We start from the raw sequence: 18711 nt of genomic DNA on the forward strand, positions 1-18711 counted from the left end.
CAAGAAAACTAAAAACGCTAGAAAATTCATTTCAGCCTTGAAAGATAGAGGAGAGTTTCCTGAATACAGGGTATAACAAAAATGTTGCAGGACCTGGAAATGGGAGACTCGTGAGGTGATTTGAAACAAGTTTTTCCTTAGCAAAAAGGTTACCCGAGGCTTTGTTCACGAGATATTAACGAAAAACCCCGACCAGTCAGAGCGCACGTCTGCCAGCCGACTTCCCGCGGTAACGTTGGCTACCAATCGCAGCGCATAGGAGGTATGTGTATGTATATATATGTGTATGTATATATATGTATATGTATGTGTATGTATGTTAATTTTTTTTCAGCAAATACCCAGAATTGATACACGTTGTCGGATTAATCGCTCAATCGTTTACCCTACATAATTAATGTAATTTAACATTTCTAATGCAAGTTCGAAGTACGTACAAACGACGACGCGATTGGCGTTGGTGGGCAGTGGGAGGGGAGTGAGAGATGGGAGTCTGGTGGGAGATTCGTAAGTGTCACCGCCGTTTCAGGTTCAGGCAGGCGGTTGAGCTTTGAGCTCAGTATCGTTCGGCCGGTGGTGAGATGTGTTTCATTGAGGTGAAAGTATGTTCAATCACGCAGTCATCTTTTAAACACTGATTCGTGTCAATCGTATTTATTTGTGTGACAAACGATATTCAGAAATTATTTCGACAATCATACATAGCATTGTGAAACGACAGTCGTGCGAAGCAACTGTCTTCTTCCATGGAATGCGTAATGGTTTCCCAACTGTCTGACATACGGGGTAAGCGTGACCAGTGAGATATCGTACCCGCATGATCGTGTCGACGATACTTTCGAGTGTGACGGGTTTCCATTGGCGACACTCCAATGACGCCGGACGAAACGCTGAGCTGACGGTGAGCAACTTTTTCAAATTCCGCGATCAATTCAGTGGTCGATTGTTTTCTAAAATGGGATAAAAATTAGAAAAAACAAATATTTTATAAATTGAACATTGTTCTGTCATTTGATTAACAAGTTTTTTTCTGCTTAATATTATTTATAATTGAAAAAATTGAAATAATTGGAAATTATTTAAATCTTAATAGTCATTTTTCTATTCCACTGAAATGAATATGTTCCAAATTGTTTCAAATACAGAAAGTCTGGCTTTAAAGCATAACAATAATCAACGAATTATTTAGATAACAGGTGAAATTTGTGATTTAACCCTTCACATGAATACTGGTGCGTAACTTCTTTGGAATGTTTTGGAATGAATTGTTTCTTGTTGCATATAATAGAATACTCATTCGTGCAATTGCAGAATTTCAAAATAGCTGCGGCTTTTTGCGATTTGCTCTGTTCTATAAGCTGAAAGTCATAAATTAGCTTAAATGCCTGCAAGCTTTCAGGGTGGCCAGAATGGATTTTGACCAGCGGGGTTTCTTAGACACACGCTGCCCAGTGCCATCTCTTCAACAAAATTTGGAAAACCAGTTCATATGCTTTGTATTACGTCAGACCTCGTTAACAATAGACCTTATGAGAATTTTCATTAAAGAAAGCTGTCATGCTCAATGATGATGATAAATCATTACTTGACAGAAATAATACATCATAAGCTTTCAAGTAATACTGATTTTTGTCCCACTTTTTAAAATAATCTACCACTGTGCAGCGCGACGCGTCGAATCGCGTGGCTAACTTCACGCCGCTTTGTGTTGACAGCTGGGTCGTCCCGTTTGCCACGCGTCTGACTTTCTATTTACGATTTCGCGAGTAGTACTGAAAGTTTTATACGTAAAACGTAAATAAAACGTCTATTTTTAATTGCTCTGTGCTAATATGTATACACGTGTTTGGGGAACAGACACGATTATATACGATGTCATTTGATGAATGTTAGGTGTCGAGAAAAAATTCGTGTAGTTTTGTATAACAAACTTTAGGCAATTAATGTAACTGGTCCCTTGTCATCATTTTGAAATCACTTATTTGCGAAAGTTTGATGTAGATGCAAACAAATGACAATTACGGGCGGAGTTCAACAGAAAGAAGACTGACAAAACTTCTGGTCTCATTGATTATTAATTGAACAAGCACATATTTTTATTTTATTGTCCACTGAGAATGCGGCACGAAGTCAATAAAAGATATGAATACCACCTAGAAAGAAGATAAAATAAACATTGTAGTGATATGAATTCTATTTATTAAATGAAAATCGAAATTTACTTGAAATTTAATGTTGATAAAAAATCGCATTAAAAACATTTTCAAAATAAATTTTTTTCAAAATAATAATATAGTAGTAATTATAAAATGATTTAATTTAAAAAATTTGTTTAACGATTAAGTTTGAATACATGAAATATAACAAGACTCGTGATTCAGTACGTTCGCACTACGTTAGTCATTAACATACTGTATGTATTTAGTAACAATTCCTTCGAATTTTACATAAATGTACTTTTTTCACAAATATCAGTGTAGTTATGAATATTGCATTTGATTTTCCATTACAAACGTAAAAACTGTTAACGGGAACTTAAATAGGTACCCTATATTTAGGGTTAAAGTGATTTTTAGAATTTCATGGATGAATAATTGAGGTTAAGTGTCAGTTTCCGTTACGGGCACATTTTATTCCAGTAACTTTTCGTTCAAGAAGTAAATAGAACGCGATTGGAACCGGTTAAGAAGCTGTTGAGACGCGTGCGAGACACGAGAAACAATTCTGGCAAATTTCATTCCCCGTTTGCGTCTTTTGCATTCGCAGAGGTAACAATACGGAGCTCTGTGCATACGTTTGAATTATGAATTCATTTCCACCATGTTGTAATGTTAACCGCCTTATTTTTCTATCGATATTAGGTACGTAAATATTGAAATTAATAATATTTTATTTGTAACGTGATGTTCAATTTCTTATGAAAATTATTATAGGAGAAAGTATTTATACATATGAATATTTAAATGGATAATTCTAAAATTTTACGAAACTGAAATTCAACCGCCTAGAAAGTTACCATGAGCTATTTTGCAACAGTAAACATTTATTTCTATCTAATATGAAATTTTCCGAATTGTTAAAACTTGTTCATATAATATTTCGAACTACATATTTACTGATGAGATTGTTATAGCGACAGATGAGACTTTCGCTACATCGGATTTGATCGATATCTTATTTCGAACTAGAAGTCAGGAACGTCCACGAATTCTGTGTAGACGTATACGTTACAGTAGAATAATTATTGTAATTATTATAAATTGTTTATATTATTATTATTATAAATGTTACTAATTATCAGTAATTACTAATAAGAGTAGAAGTATTCTAAAATTATACAATTGAAGTAGTTTTCTATCTTAGACGGTTTGCAAATTTGAAAAAATTGGAATTTCTATTTTTTTTTATATTTGTAACATTCGTGAATTCACGTATCATAATTGCCGTACTTATAAGCTTGTGAATGATATGGATGTCGTGTAAAGTGGTATGTAATTCGTAAAGTCAATTGCTTTTTTTTCGAAACTGTTGACAAAACAATTAAATTGATCTCGTCAATTAATAATAATATAAGCAAAATAATTTTTCTAGTAGCATGAAATTAAAGAAAAATTGAAAAAAGTAAAAGCTAATATTTCTATTCATGTCGAAACGTACAACAATTGGCATAAAATTGAAATTTTACCTTTTTCCTTTTGCATTAGTTTTGTTTCCATACATTACATTTTAGTAGAGTTCAATCATATATCTCAGACATCGTTACACATTAAATATAAAACAATAAAATTAGGAAATCTTATTAAATAATGGATTACAATATTTTTATTGTCTGTCTTATAATTTTATTCTTTTTATACTTTTCGTTTATTCAACATGAATACATTCATACTTTTTTTTACAAAAATTACAAAAACAGCCCAGTTTGCATAAGTTTTAAAGTGAAAAGATTCCTCAAGCGTTGTAAACAAGTTATACTACCCAATAATAATACTGACGTAATGTAAACCGCTACTTCTTTTTCTGGGAAAATTCATTTTATAAAAATCATTATAAAAATAACGATAGGGTAGAGTTGACATTCTATCTATAGGATTCGTTTAGGTGCATCTTTCATCGTGTAAAAGGTTTCAGGCACAAAATGCTTAGTTTCCGCATAGACTTTTCTTGGTGGAACAGTCTATATTCAAAATGACTTTCTTACTAACATTGAAATTCACTATTATTATGGAGTCTGTTAGAAACTCTCCAATGTTAGAAATTATGCGAAAGTGTAGGATGCAGATATGGAATACTTTCCAATAATTGTTTACTAAGTTGTACACTGACGTGTAAACTCGGCTTCCGCTAGGGGAAAAAGTGGCGTAGGGTAAGGGTCTTTTACCACTTGGTATCGGGAATTACTAAAATATATGCCAAATTAACATTCGGTTTAACATTTATTTCAGTACTTTAAATAAATTTTGCCAAGTGATAGTGCCCTTTTCTTACGCCACCTTTTCCTCTAGAGGAAGCGGAGTATGCTCGTGGGTGTACAGTTTAAACGGCGTCTACACTATATAATACAGCAAAGTAATAAAACTTGTTAGGAAAATAGAAAGAAATGCATTATAACATGATGTTACATAACATTTTTCGTATTATGTTACACAACAAATTTATATAACAATTTGCTAGATAACATTGTTTTGCTATATAGTGTAGACGCAGCTTTAGTCTGATTTATGTGGAATTATTCGAAACGCGTGGTTTGCACGTCAACGATGTACATTTCAAGCCCTTGCGTGGACGGGCCATTGTCAACCATGGTGACAATAGGGAACGAAGTAAACGGGCTCGTTCACTGCAACCGTTATTCATTGTTATGCGCTGTGACGTGGACCACAGGCGTGTTCAGCCTTGGTAAGAACAATTAAAAGTAATTGACGAACCGAGTGTTGTTTAATTGCCGACCGCGAAACTTCTTAACAACGAGAACCGCAAGACATCAATTTACGAAAATCAAACGTTTTTTCCCCTTCTCTTTAAACTCAATTGTCGAGGTGGAGTCTAAACTTTAGACTCTAAAGTAAAGAATAAATTGTAAGATACCCCATTATTTTCATTTTAGACATAACTTCGTATGAACGCCATCTAACATACTTAAACGTGTTAAAAATTGGACTTTAACTTCTATTTATGTAGGTAATATAAGTTTCTTTTCACATAAAATACTTGTTTTTATTTTGCACCAGACTTTATATTATATTCAGTTTGAATCAGTGTTGGATTTCTTATTAAAATGTAGAATTTATTAATGCTTGTAAAGTTCGAAACAAGTGGTATAACAAAACAGTATACTTAATTCTTGTTCAATATTAAAATTGGTGTAACAATAGTAGAGTGGACTCAATAGTCGTGGTACAATCTTGGAAGGACAAGGATGTGTTAAAGCTAAGTAATCCTCCTCTTGAAATAAATAATTTTTTTTATAAACTTTGTCCTTTCATTATTGGAGATTATACCTCGCCCACGCGACAATATAATATTGTAGTGACGTTGCACGTAGTTTTTTAGACAATTCGATTTTTATCAGATATTGTGAAACTTCATATATTCAAGATTATCTTTTGACAAATTTTTAATGTCTTAATTTCTCCAATTTTTCCTATGGTATCATACATTGTAGAACCATTAAAGTAAATGTGATTTCATATCTGTTCTGAAGATTTTGCATAAAAGGTAGATTTCTGAATAATTGTGAATCCTTAATCTTTTCAATTTCTGTATGGTTTTTCGTTATCTTGAAAATCATTATATGTAAATAGATTATATTTTGTATCACTTTTAGAATTCATTTTTTTACAACATTAGACGTAAGATATAATTAAACTTGTTTTTCTTAAATGAACTTTCTGATGAATTGATTGCGATAATTAGTGCTCTCATTAGCGTCCCCAGTTTTTCGTTTGTGAGCCATACTAAAGCTGTATGCGAATAAATGTCCGCCCTTTGCAAAGTACTTTTTTATCCAAGTAAACCAGTTTGCTTGAAAGAAGTATGACACAGTACTTCAAAAGATTCGTGGCGTTCTCACGAAATTCTTACAGAATCCTCTTTTATTCTCCTCGTGGAATTTCTTTGCTGTTTCTTTTTTCCGGAAGGAATTAAGCGTTCCAGTAACGAGGACGTGTTATGCAAATCATGGATATTGTAGCTGGAACAATAGAATATAACAATTCGTGTCTCTTTATTGATCAGGACGTGAAAGAGGAAGGACGAGGCTTTTTATATTTCACACCGTTCCCTTACCAACATTTTTCTTGTGTTTCACCGTGTATTCATTCGGCAGACTCGCGCTCTGATTGGTCGAGGTTTTTCGTTAAAGCCTTTGATAACATTTTTGCTAAAGAAAAAGTTATTTCAAATCATCCCAAGAACCCCTCATTTCCGGGCGTCAAAGCTATTTTGGGACACCCTGTATATACATACATACTTACTGTGTATTTGCGACGGACGAATCGCAAACAAAAGTCGACTTTTAGCGAAGCTGCACGAGCAGCTACCTTGTAGGGTAACTAAACCAACGGAATGGCATGACTTAAGCTGCGTCTACACTATATAGCAAAACAGTGTTATACAACATGTTTTTATAACTTGTTACAAGACTATACCTTTCAGACAAGTTTGTAACAAGTTTGTAAAACATTTCCCGTCGCATTATTAATAATGACGTCACACTAGATGGATAATATATAACTTGTTATATAACATTACGTTATATAACATTTTTCTTTCTGTTTTTCTAGCAAGTCTTATAACTTTGCTATATAACATTTTATGTCATATAATGTAGATGCAGCTTTACTCGCAGAAGCTGCTCACTGGTTCTCGTAAAATGGTATTTACTTCGTTGAATATCGCGTGTCACCGAGAATACAATCAATAACAATGCAGTTTAACGATATACAATAATACCGGACACAGCTTCACCCAGAAATATGTTAACTATATTACGCTAAATGACACCGTTAATAAAAGTTCGGTATAGAACCAATGAAAGAGGGACAAGATCCAGTGGTTTGACAACGGCTTCCCTCTAAAGATTACACAGATAAAACCAAAAGCGTGCTATATCAATAAGTGGCTACTTGACGACGCTTTTTTTTCTCCTGTAAACTTACGTGTACGCTTCCCTAACCTCATTGTATAGACAAGAAGTGGGTGGGGAGGGGGGGAGTGGATATCGTGCCCGGGGACACACACGAACACCACCAGCTCGGCTCGCCTATGCCGCGCTTGCGGTTATGCTTTATTTATGAGCACAACGATGCCCGTGCACGTTTCCGAGTGCGGACAAAAGGCAAGGAATATGCCCCACGTGGAAAGTGGAATTCCGATCGTCATCCGTGGCGTGCTAAAAAGGACCCGCGGTCGCAGCTGTGCATTTTTAATCCGTTCACCATGGAGGGGTGTTATTCAGCGCTAAATTTTTTTTGTGTTTTAGTGTGATATTATAGAGGGTGATCAAAGCGTAGGGTAAGATCGAAACGGAAATTGGGTGATCTGGCATTAGATGAATGCATGGTAAATATATGTTACAAGCAATTCTTATTCTTATTAATATGCCTTGATATTTTCTATCGGATGTTAAGGTGGCTCGTACCTGCCTCTCTAGTCAATAAAGGATCGTATTAATAATTGGTATTAAACATCCGCTAATACATTTTAATAATGTATAAAAATTATATCTATGAAATTCAACAACATTTCCAGTACTGTTGTGATATTCTCTACCAATTAGAGACGATCATGAAAAATCACAAGTCACTGTGAAAAATCACCGCGATTGGGAACGAATGTGATCGAATCACTCGTGACTTACAAGTAGCAGTTTACGCCATCTCTAATTGTGGCCTACACTTGTCACAACTCCTCACAACATTTCGGCATTCATGTATGTACACCCACGAGCAAAGTTGGCTTCCACTAGGGGAAAAAAGGGGCGTAAGAGAAAAACTTCCTACCACTTGGTAAATTTATTTCAAGTACTGAAATAAATATTAAATCGAATGTTAATTTGGCATAAATTTCAATAATTCCCGATACCAAATTTTAAGAGGCCCTTCTCCAACGCCACTTTTTCCCCTAGCGGAAGCCGAGTTTGCTCGTGGGTGTACACTGACGTGCAAACTCGGCTTCCGCTAGGGGAAAAAGTTGACGCAGGAAAAGGGCCTCCTACTCAAATGATAAACTGAATATTTATTCGGCATAAATTTCAGTAATTTTCAATACCAAGTGGTAGGAGGCCCTTATCTCTATGCCACTTTTTCCCCTAGCGGAAACCGAGTTTGCTCGTGGGTGTACATTCCCGTTCAGAAGTATTTTGACACTTATCGTACATGAAGTAGTCTAAATAAAGCATTACGAAATTGTTGAAGGTCTGAAATAAATATTGTCTAGGGAAATTTAAGCCTTTGCGGACGGTTGTCTGCGGACAGCAGCCCAAGCATTTTATCGTTCTGGACCCGTGTCTGCGGACAGTAGCCCAAGCAAAATTGAAAACCAAACATTTAAATTATCAATAAAAAATCACTAATTGATATCTTGTAAATCATTTAGTACTACTTTTCCTCGAAATACTCCCAAGACTCCCCGTCCAGGCAGACACTCGCGCGTCAGTGTCCCGTCCGCAAAGGGTTAAAGCTCGATGGACAACAGTCACGCTACTATAAACTAGTTTAAATTGCTCAAAATGTGTAATACAATCAGGGTCATTCCTAGGTTGTTTTAATTTAATATTATTTAATTACTTTTGTATTTACTTTTGTACCCATATAAAAGTATGTTTAATTAGTTTTTATCTAAGCATCATATGTTACAAAAGTATGTTTGAGTAATTTTAATCTATATACTTACATAGTTTTTTAACAGTTATCATGCAAAAGGAATATTTTCTAAATTCTATTTTCATAAAATGAAACAAAAATCCTTAAAAAGAAATGGTGTTATTTATAATGAATATTTTATTCTACATATAATTACAAAACTAACGTATAGTGTTTGTAATAATCATGTTATAGGTAATAATATAGACTGTTAATAACCTACACGAACTTAATCCAATAAATATGGCTAAATATCACATGCTCTTTTGGGCTTTATATAAATATAGCTCATTCTTGTATATGAGTAGTGTTCCAAAGGTTACATATAAAATTAATTTGATTGAATTCTGTTTGTTTAAAATTTTAGGAATCATCAAAAAACTTTTGATTGTTATTCTGATTAAATTTTGCATATAATAAATGGTCTACGGCTGGTCAAGTGTGGAGGCACCTTTTGCACCCTCGTTAGGAACGGCCCTGAATATAATGAAACATCATATTTCTTTTATAACGGTCACGTGTCCAAATGTACGGCAGTGTACATCTGTTCACGAAGATTCATGATCGCCATTCAGTCGTATCAGCAAGACAATCGGCGTGTTATTATCACTGTTGTTATCACCGTACTGCAGGTAACTGATAACTGGGCTAACTGAACGGGAACAGTTAGTCTTGACGTGTTGTTCCCGCAGAACGTAAACTTTGATCACATCGGTGCCACACGTACTAGTGACAATGATAATGTTCAATTTCGTCCAAATAGAAGATTAAGATAACTGGAGATTAATGTTGACTGAGACAAAGAGTCCTTGACTCGTAAAAAGAGAGCAAATGTGCTAGTGATTGTTAATTGTAGTTAAACAGAATATTTATATAATGGTGTTGTGAAAGTTTAGTTAACATGTTAATAGTGTATTAACAAAAAATCGACGGAAACGAATTATTTATCATACATTCGTATGGATTATAATACAAGAATAATATAACGAAGAATAAGCATTAATTAATGGATGTGAAAAAATAGAAAAATACATTACTGTGAAATTATTCAACAGTTTTATTTAATTCTCGTAACTTTATTCTACGTTATTTTGCATCAACGTGTAGTTTCTTCTACTTAGATAACAGTGTCAGGTTTCTTTATAAACGTTAGAAAATATTTAAAAAATCCGTATGTAAATTCAGAAATAGAAAAAATTGAGGGAACTAAAATTTCTGTCATGATAACAATAGCAATAACAGTATTACGACGAAATTCTAGATAAAAAGAAATATATATGTAGATCACAAAGTTGAATATGCTGAACACTAAAAAACAACATAAATAGTACATCTACCTCTTCAACCACAAATGTTAAATAATTACTAATTTACGTAACTGTCCGACGAAAGGTCTTCCAAAAGCAACACATTGGATGCTGTCGAAACGAATTAATCCCGTCCATTTAACACCATCTAACGTCAATTACGGATTCTTTGAGCCACAACTGGTGGGAGTTGACGTGCTATTACACTCGAAATTGTTTTAACAATGATGGAACTTTCGTCACAGGTGTTTGTACATATTGCTACTACGTGGTGTTCTTATCCACACCTGTACCACAATGAAACTTAAGCAATGTTTATTAGTAAAAGATTCGAATTTATAGAAAATTCATATTTCAATGAGATCGAAGGTCCTGATTTATTTATACATTGCGCATCTATAAATATTACCATCTGTTCCAAGTACACTCGGCGCTCGTGAAAGATTATTTTTGCAATAAACCGTGATAATCTTGCCGTACGAATTGGATAAATTATGCGACAGTAAAAAGGGGTAATTAAAAATGGATGTATTTTGTATAGGTTCTAATTCATTCCATTGTCCAATTATCGTTGGAAAATTGATTAATCGAAACAGTAATAGTGTCTAAAAACAGTTCACTAAGGAAGAACGAATGAGTATACAAAGAAATAAATAAGGATTGCGTGTGAAAGAAGCACTGAACGTAAAATCAGTTACTCAATCGATTCAATTATAAATGGCGATACAAGTTTAAGTAACATTAAACAAAGGAATTTAGGCCTGACTCCTCAAAATTCTTTCCCTTAGACGTAATTAAGTTCGTCATTTAGTCAACGAACAGAAGTCGAAGGCAAACAACGCGTGCACAGGAGGCCACGATAATAAGAAAATCGTGATGATCCTTGCGTCAACGGGGAGTAGAGGGAACTGCGACGGCTGATGAATCAACGAAGAAATATTTTGCTCCTGGTACAAATTTCCGCTCGGAGGCGAAAGTTCATCTCGAGGAAATACTCATCTGGAACGAACAAAACATAAATCTGAAAAAAAAAACAAAATGATAAGATTGTTCAATCGACAGGCGAATCGCTTCTGCGCGATGAATTCGACTTATCTCGAGCGGAATAAAGAAGTTGAGTAAAAAGCAAAGTGGGTGTGGCAATAATCATCGAGACAATGTCATGCAGGAAGTGATACATCTCTACATACAGACTTACCCGAAACAAATTGAAATTAAAATAACATCACACAAATGGACAGTTTGTCGCATACATTGTTTCCGGTTGTGGAATTCGAAGAAATTGTGGTAAAGGGCAATGTGGGTGGAGCAACATTCATCGGAGCAATGTCATGCAGGAAGAAGATAGGTTTGAAACTCTGGCTGGACTACACCCAAACGGTAAGAAATCGATTGTATTCGTGCATCGTGATAACGGTTATCTGTATTGTTATGGCCAAGCGAGGGCCAGCGAACCGAATTTCTAAGGTAACCGAGTTAATAAATCGATAGGACGTTATCGTGCAGGATTGAATACAGTACTGCTTCCCGAGGAGGATATCCTCGTTCGATATTTTTTCCTTGGTGCCCTGCGATGGAGTCACGATCGAGGTCGAAATAGTCGTTGAATGCTTTATGCCTTCCCCTGACGCCTTTGTTCCGTCAATGTATAGTACAATGCTCATATTACCTCCGGGAATATAATAACCCGGGTTCATTTTGCTAGTCAAGTCGAACAAAAACTGGTATTCCTAAAGTAGGGAGGGTCCTTCTCATTTGAAGGCCGGTTGAAAGGTAGGGATAAATCGATACATGTAAATACGAGTACGTTGCTCGATATTTTTGTTTCGATACCGAGTACTTTTGGTATCGATACGTACGGTTGCGATACCAAGTGGGTATCGAAAAAAGTACTCGTATCGAATGAAGTGAGTATCGACCCATCAACATTTGATATTGTAATTACTTTCAACACAAAAGAACGTTGTTTATATTAATAATTAAGTAATGTGTATTTAAATATTTTCAATATTAAAATAATATAGATATATATGGTTAGGTGTGAGCTTCTGAAAATGGTATTTTCAAATATAGAACAAGTTTTCCTGCAGCATCTCCATCTACCATGTATGTTATGATTGACATAACCTTGTTCAATATGCATGCTACCTCCCCAATTAAATATTTGAGTACTTTTAGCAAATTTAATTCACTTGTGAGGTCAAAGACTGCGTTTTCCGCTTCAGTTTCTATTAAATATTTCATTAAATTCTATCATTAATAAATTAATTATTTATGTTACTGATGAATTTTTATTTATTTCTTTGTTTTTAAAAAAATAGGGGGCTTTCCCATTTTTCTAAGTACGTCATTGTGTTGTTATATATTCTATATTTTACTGGGTTTATTTTTGAAATATATATACTTAGGAAGACGGCCTGGTTTGGTTTGTTTAGAGTCTAGATATTTTAGAAGCCGCCTTGCGTTGCAGATCTTATGCCCCAAGTTGAATATTTTCAGAATGTCTCCGAAACTAAGTATGCTTAGGTACAAATAATTCCTGATAATTAATATCTACATACATATTTATTTATTACAACAAGGTATAAACGACTTTTCTGTTGGGTATCAAGGTTAGGAAAATATAATTCGATATAAGTAGGTATCGATACCGAGTAAGTATCGATACCTTCATAAAATACTAGCAATGAGTAAAAGTATCGATATCTTGGCGGTATCGATTCAACCCTATAATGAAAGGTGAGCTCTTATCGAGAGCGAGTTTATAGTGAAAGACCTCTTATCAAGTGAAGGATCCTGTAACCACAATACTCCTTCCCCTTCTCATTACCAGGGCACTTGATTTCGTAGTTTCTGGCAACCTGGAGCCGAAGAAGATCCCCTCTTTTCATTTGGAGACTGTCTGGGTACGGGTCTAACACACTGAGTATACTGAACCAACAAATTTTAAAAGACTGAAGATAGATTTATAACGTAATATTTTAATCTAACAGATTTTTGTACGAATGTTCGAAGTAGTAATGTGTATCCTTGTAAGAATGACATCTAATTGTAAAAATAATTTATGTATATACAACATAACATATATAATCGAAGTAAAATTACAAAATAATTGAAAGTAAAAAGTAAAACCGCCGCACTGGGATACGAACTGGGTCTCCTGACTGTTCCTCACGCGCTTAGGTTGTCGGGCATCGCGTCGAAAACGTGAATTTTCGTCGCAGTAGGATTCGAACAGGATTTCCAAGGCAGCCCCAAGCAGTGACGTCAGAATCGTGGGACGTGACCTCCCACTCTATACCACCATGGCCCACCGTCTCTCGATCGGGCATCGCATACGCCAGGGTTAGGATATGCTTCTTGTCTGTGCCAGCACGGGGACGTAAAGTGGGGGACGAGAGTGGGGCTACTTCGTCCCACGATTCTGGCATCACTGCACTTATGTAGGCTATCCGGCTATCCACTCGTTGACTGACCACTGGTCTGCAGTGCTGACGAGTCCGTATCCAAACATCGTCTTGCTCACATTCTGTCTCTATTAAGTACGCGATTCTTGGCCCGTCTCCTGCAACAGTAACAGTTACAAATTACAACTAATGCATAATTAACGAAGACAATGAACCGGCAGTTTTCTAGTAGCTCGGAAAAATAATCGAAGCAGTTTTTGAGGATTTAAAGTGCAATATGTCAGGTATGAGAAAACGTTCGGTGACTCGTGGTGCTCCTCGGAATGCTTCGGTGTCCTTCGGTCGGTCTCGGTTATTGTCGACTGCATTCGTAACCGGCATTCTCGAGGAGGCGACGCACGACAGATACCTCGAGGACCAGTGACAGAATGTTGTGTCGAAATCGGATAAAATTTGGTTGACTTGCGTGTGATTGTGCAGTGAAATCCGAATGTTGATTATACCGGTCACGTGTTCGGAGTTTTTAACGAGGATCGGATAAATGTACTTCCATTCAGGCTAAAAATAAGGTAACGATATAGACTAACCACGATAAAAACACACAATTTTTTTAATTTAAAAGTACCGTGGTAGGTAGAACTGTTTCTTGATGTCCGAGCCTTTTTTTACCTGTGACCGAATACTCCATTTTCGAACGTAGAAGTGTATGAAAGAGAATAAAACACGTTTGCGTTTGGGGAAAGGATATTAAAAAAAAGAAAAGTGAGTTATGTGCTTTACAAGTGGGTCAATAGGAATGCGCTCAATGGCCTGTTCAGTAACAGATATGGCAGAAATTTTGAAATAATAATTTAGAAAAGACATTTAATAACGCCGATTTTTACGTATAATGTATTTCAATTGAGATCATTTATTTTGGTTACCCAGTCAAGGGAATATTTGTGAATATAATAAATCGAGGAATAAGTACGGCTAGTATGTAGCATACCTTAACTCTCAACAACAATCACTCAAACAGTTGATCTGATGGCGATAGAAATTTGGAAACAAAGGAAAATAATCTGTTCATTAACGCGAAAGATAGGAAAGCATATAATGTTTTATAAATACTGTTTTCTATTAGTGAACAATACTCAAATATTTCCAAATTTCTTCTACTATCGTCGAAAAATGTGGTGATATCAATTTCAGTCTGTACCCGTAGTTCTTTCTTTATTCTTTAATTTCTGATTATTAAATCCAACATCATTATACATTTAGGTATAATTTATGAAATAAAGACAAAATATTATAAAGAGGGGCGGTCGAACCTTCATCGAAATAAGACTTATTCACAAGCTAATGTGGGCGAGTATGAAAATAACATATAAATACAAATTAAAGTGTATATAAACCAGCTTCCTTGTGTAGTTTCATTTCGTGATTTATAAAGAAGGAGTAGCCGCAAGTGTTTCTGACTATAAAGGCATTTGCAATACGTGTTCTTCCGAAATATGGCCTCAGTGACACCAAATCCACTTCTACAACGTCGTATGCTAAAATTTTCCAAGTGCAATATCCTACAGAGGAACAAGCAATAGTCCTTGATTCCATGGAAGGCCTTTCAGTTCAAGATTAAACCGTTGCAATAAGTAATTTAGTTGAACCAAGTAATGTAAAATATATGTCACGTATACGTAGCGCGGACTCTGCTCGACTCTGTAACGGGCTTAAGATGCATCTATTTGTGGTACATCTATCGAGCGGGTACTGCATCTATTTCGATCGGTAGATAACATGAGAAACTTTTAAAAATTCACAAATGAAAAAACTAAATTAACTAATTTCTTCACTTTTATAACACAAAAAAAGTTGCGAAAGATTTGAGAAAATGTATTCGTATAACATTTTAATCATCGTTATAAGTTATTTTGACTTGTTTGGTAGTTCTAGTGTTAGGAACAATAAACATTTACATAACATATACATATTCTGTAGGCAAAGACATCTAATAAGTAACAAATGAAGGATGAAAAATCATATTATCAATTGTTGATCAAAGACGCAGAGAGTTTAAAATTTATAAGTAGACACTGCTCCTGGTAGAGAATAGGTACTTAATCAAAGGAATTAATATGATCACTGCAGTAATTACACTGTTCAACAAATTTAAACTATTTCTCGATTTTGTCACCTTTAATAGGCGTTTTTGATCAATTTTTATGAGCTGAATACGAATCTGCAAACTGCTTTTTCCAGTACGTACAATTTTCGAAAAATTCAATTCTTTTTTTAAATTGAAAATGTTTAACTGTGGAGGTGTATTATGTTTTTACAGTAATAGTTATTCAGTTGCTTCTGACACGATAATTCTTTGGACTCTTCCGAACATCTAAATATATTCAAATAACGATCAAAGTGAGAAGATCGATGATTGGATATTTTCGAAATTTTATAAAAATTTGATTATATTTTTTAATATATTATTAATTGAAATTATATTAAATGTTGATGAAATTGATATTCTTCAATTTATTTCAAAAACTAAGGGTCTAGGAGAAAATCTAACCATAGCATGTGGAAGAATAGACATTTATGCCAAGGAAAGCTGTAAGGTTATGTTTTGTTTTCTATAAAGAAGCAAAACTGTTTAGTAAAACACGCGACTGCGGTAGTGGTACTCACAATCAATAACAGTGGTCGCCTTCCTTCCGCTCACAATCAACGTAGCGGAAGCGCTGAACGCGCACAGGCAGAACAACCACCTTCATTGAGTACCACTGCTGCATTCGCATGTTTTGCTAAACGGTTTCGCATCTCTATTAGAAACAAAACATGATCTTGTAGCTTTCCTTGACGCTTTCTTTACCAGAAACATCTGTTCTATCGTATAATATGGTTAGACTTTGTCCCAGACCCTTGGTTTTCAAAATTAATTGAAAAATATCAGCAAACATATGCGTGCCTTTAGTGTCTTTTTCACTTTGATCGTTATTTTAATATATTTAGATGTCTACATAATAATAAAAATTTACATTATTTTGTTCGGGAAAGTTCGGATAATTATGTCGTTTCAAAAACAACTTTATATAGTGGACTCTATATTGCCACGCGAGGCACTTCCTCTTTAAGTAGTTACTAATAATAATATAATGATTTATGGATTTATTCGCAATACAGTCAATATATGGATTATTATTCTACTGTTAATTTTATAGGCCCTATACTATACGGTGTCGCGCGATAAGCATCTAAACTATTAACTCAATAGTTAATCTTTTTATCCCGTTTTCATTTCTTCAAATAAACACTTTTATAATCATACCCTTTTTGTTTAATAGGATATCGACATGGAAATATAGTATTCCGTTTAAAAACCAAAAAGCGGGTAATAAATATGCATACGCAGGGTATAACAGAAATGTTGGAGGACCCGAAAATGGGAAACTCATGAGGTGGTTTGGAACCAGTTTTTCCTTAGCAAAAATGTTATCCAAGGCTTTGTTAACGAGATATTAACAAAAAACCCCGCCCAATCATAGTGCGAGTCTGCCGACCGAGCTCCCGCGGTAGTATTGGCTACCAATCGCAGCACGTAACCAACGCTACCGCTGGAGCTAACCCGGCAGACTCACGCTCTGATTGGTTGGGGTTTTTCGTTAATATCTCGTTAACAAAGTCTCGGACAATATTTTCGCTAAGGAAAAACTTGTTTCAAATCACCTCACGAGTCTTTCATTTCCGGGTCCTCCAACATTTTTGTTACCCCCTGTATAATACAGGTATTATATCCTTCCTTGCTGAAAACTGACAGAAAAATATGTACAAAAACATGTAGTCATTTCTTTCATATTTTCTAATATTACCAAACAATCACCATGTTTTTTTTACAATAGAAAGTTCGGCAAATATCAGAGGGTAAATAAATGCCAACAAATATAATTTCAGTAAATATTATATTTTCAACTCTTTCTATAATACCAGTAATATGTACATTCTGTCAATAACTGTCATGTTTCTTCAGTACTGGAAAATTCATACATTAGATTCGAACGGATCGATGCTGGTATCGTGGAAACAAAGCAAACCAATTGTCAGGAAGAAGATTCTGAATCGTAAGTTTCTCCGACGCGGTTCCGTTACCTTGAAATGTTCCTTAATTGAAAAGGCGCGTTCCCTTTCTCGCCGCGATTAGCATCTCGCGATTTAATTGCGCGCCTCAGAACTCGTCGTTTCGATTCCCCTACAAACATCGAACGCGGACAAATTGTTTCTGCTATCGTGGAGCTTGCACTTCATCTACAGTTTGATTTTTCGGAGCATTCGAGCTCCAAGGAAACCCGCGTATACAGTGTACATACTTACAATCGTGTGCAGAACCCAATGTAAAAAAAGAATTCTTTTTTAACCTTCGATGTGGACAAAGTTACGATGCCGTCAATAGAATATCAGTGGAAGTATGTATAATAAAGACTATCCTCTGAATTCAACGACCAAAATTAGAGAAAAGAATCACTAATGGAACGTCCGATATCCACTGAATACTGAACTCTAAATCCACATATACATATGTATACAGAATATATTATATGGGATTTATGCCTATTTCACAATAAAAAGATTAAACACGTAAGCAGGAACGTTTTGTTGAAATGTTACAACAAAAATACGAAACACGAAGGTAACACAGCGGCTAGGTTTTCTATAATTCTATGTTTCTCAAATTAGTGTGCTAGAGTTATGTCAATTTACATCAAGGGGTATCTTTTTGCAGATTATGTAAACCACAACACAACATTCAGCTCAATTGCACAGGGACACAAAACCATTATTACATAATTCTTTAACATAATGTGAAACTCAACAACAACGACAGTAATATGATGATAATAATAATAATAATTAGACTGCAGATTTTATGCATTTATAACTTATAGGGGTCTGTAAAATACAAAATTTTCATCAAATCCAATCAGTTTTCTAGATTATTCCGAGTCTAAAAAAATTCCTACATTTGCTCTTTCCTGTATTGTAGGTCTAATTCGATGCAATGTTCACTCCAATTGATTTTCATACGGCCAATTTTAAAGTGTCCATATTTTTGAAGACATGTCCATAAAGAGGACAAATGAAGCTGTATCCTCATTTTTTTTT

At 35.0% G+C, this 18711-nt stretch overlaps 1 protein-coding gene across 3 annotated transcripts in view; it reads left to right on the forward strand.

Moving 5' to 3' along the window:
* Positions 1–584: 584 nt before the first annotated feature.
* LOC107190329 overlaps positions 585–18711 on the forward strand; it is a 22494-nt gene continuing 4367 nt past the window's right edge. The window contains exon 1 of one of the 3 annotated variants that reach the window (XM_015579124.1): positions 585–901. In XM_015579124.1, the coding sequence (XP_015434610.1) occupies positions 818–901 (84 nt within the window). In that variant the 5' untranslated portion in view covers positions 585–817. Of the gene's footprint in view, positions 902–14129; positions 14148–17647; positions 17673–18711 lie in introns of those variants that run through there. The other 2 variants (XM_015579139.1, XM_015579131.1) reach the window with 2 other exon arrangements.

The sequence above is a fragment of the Dufourea novaeangliae genome, unplaced genomic scaffold, assembly GCF_001272555.1.
Source record: "Dufourea novaeangliae isolate 0120121106 unplaced genomic scaffold, ASM127255v1 scaffold11, whole genome shotgun sequence".
NCBI lineage: Eukaryota > Metazoa > Arthropoda > Insecta > Hymenoptera > Halictidae > Dufourea > Dufourea novaeangliae.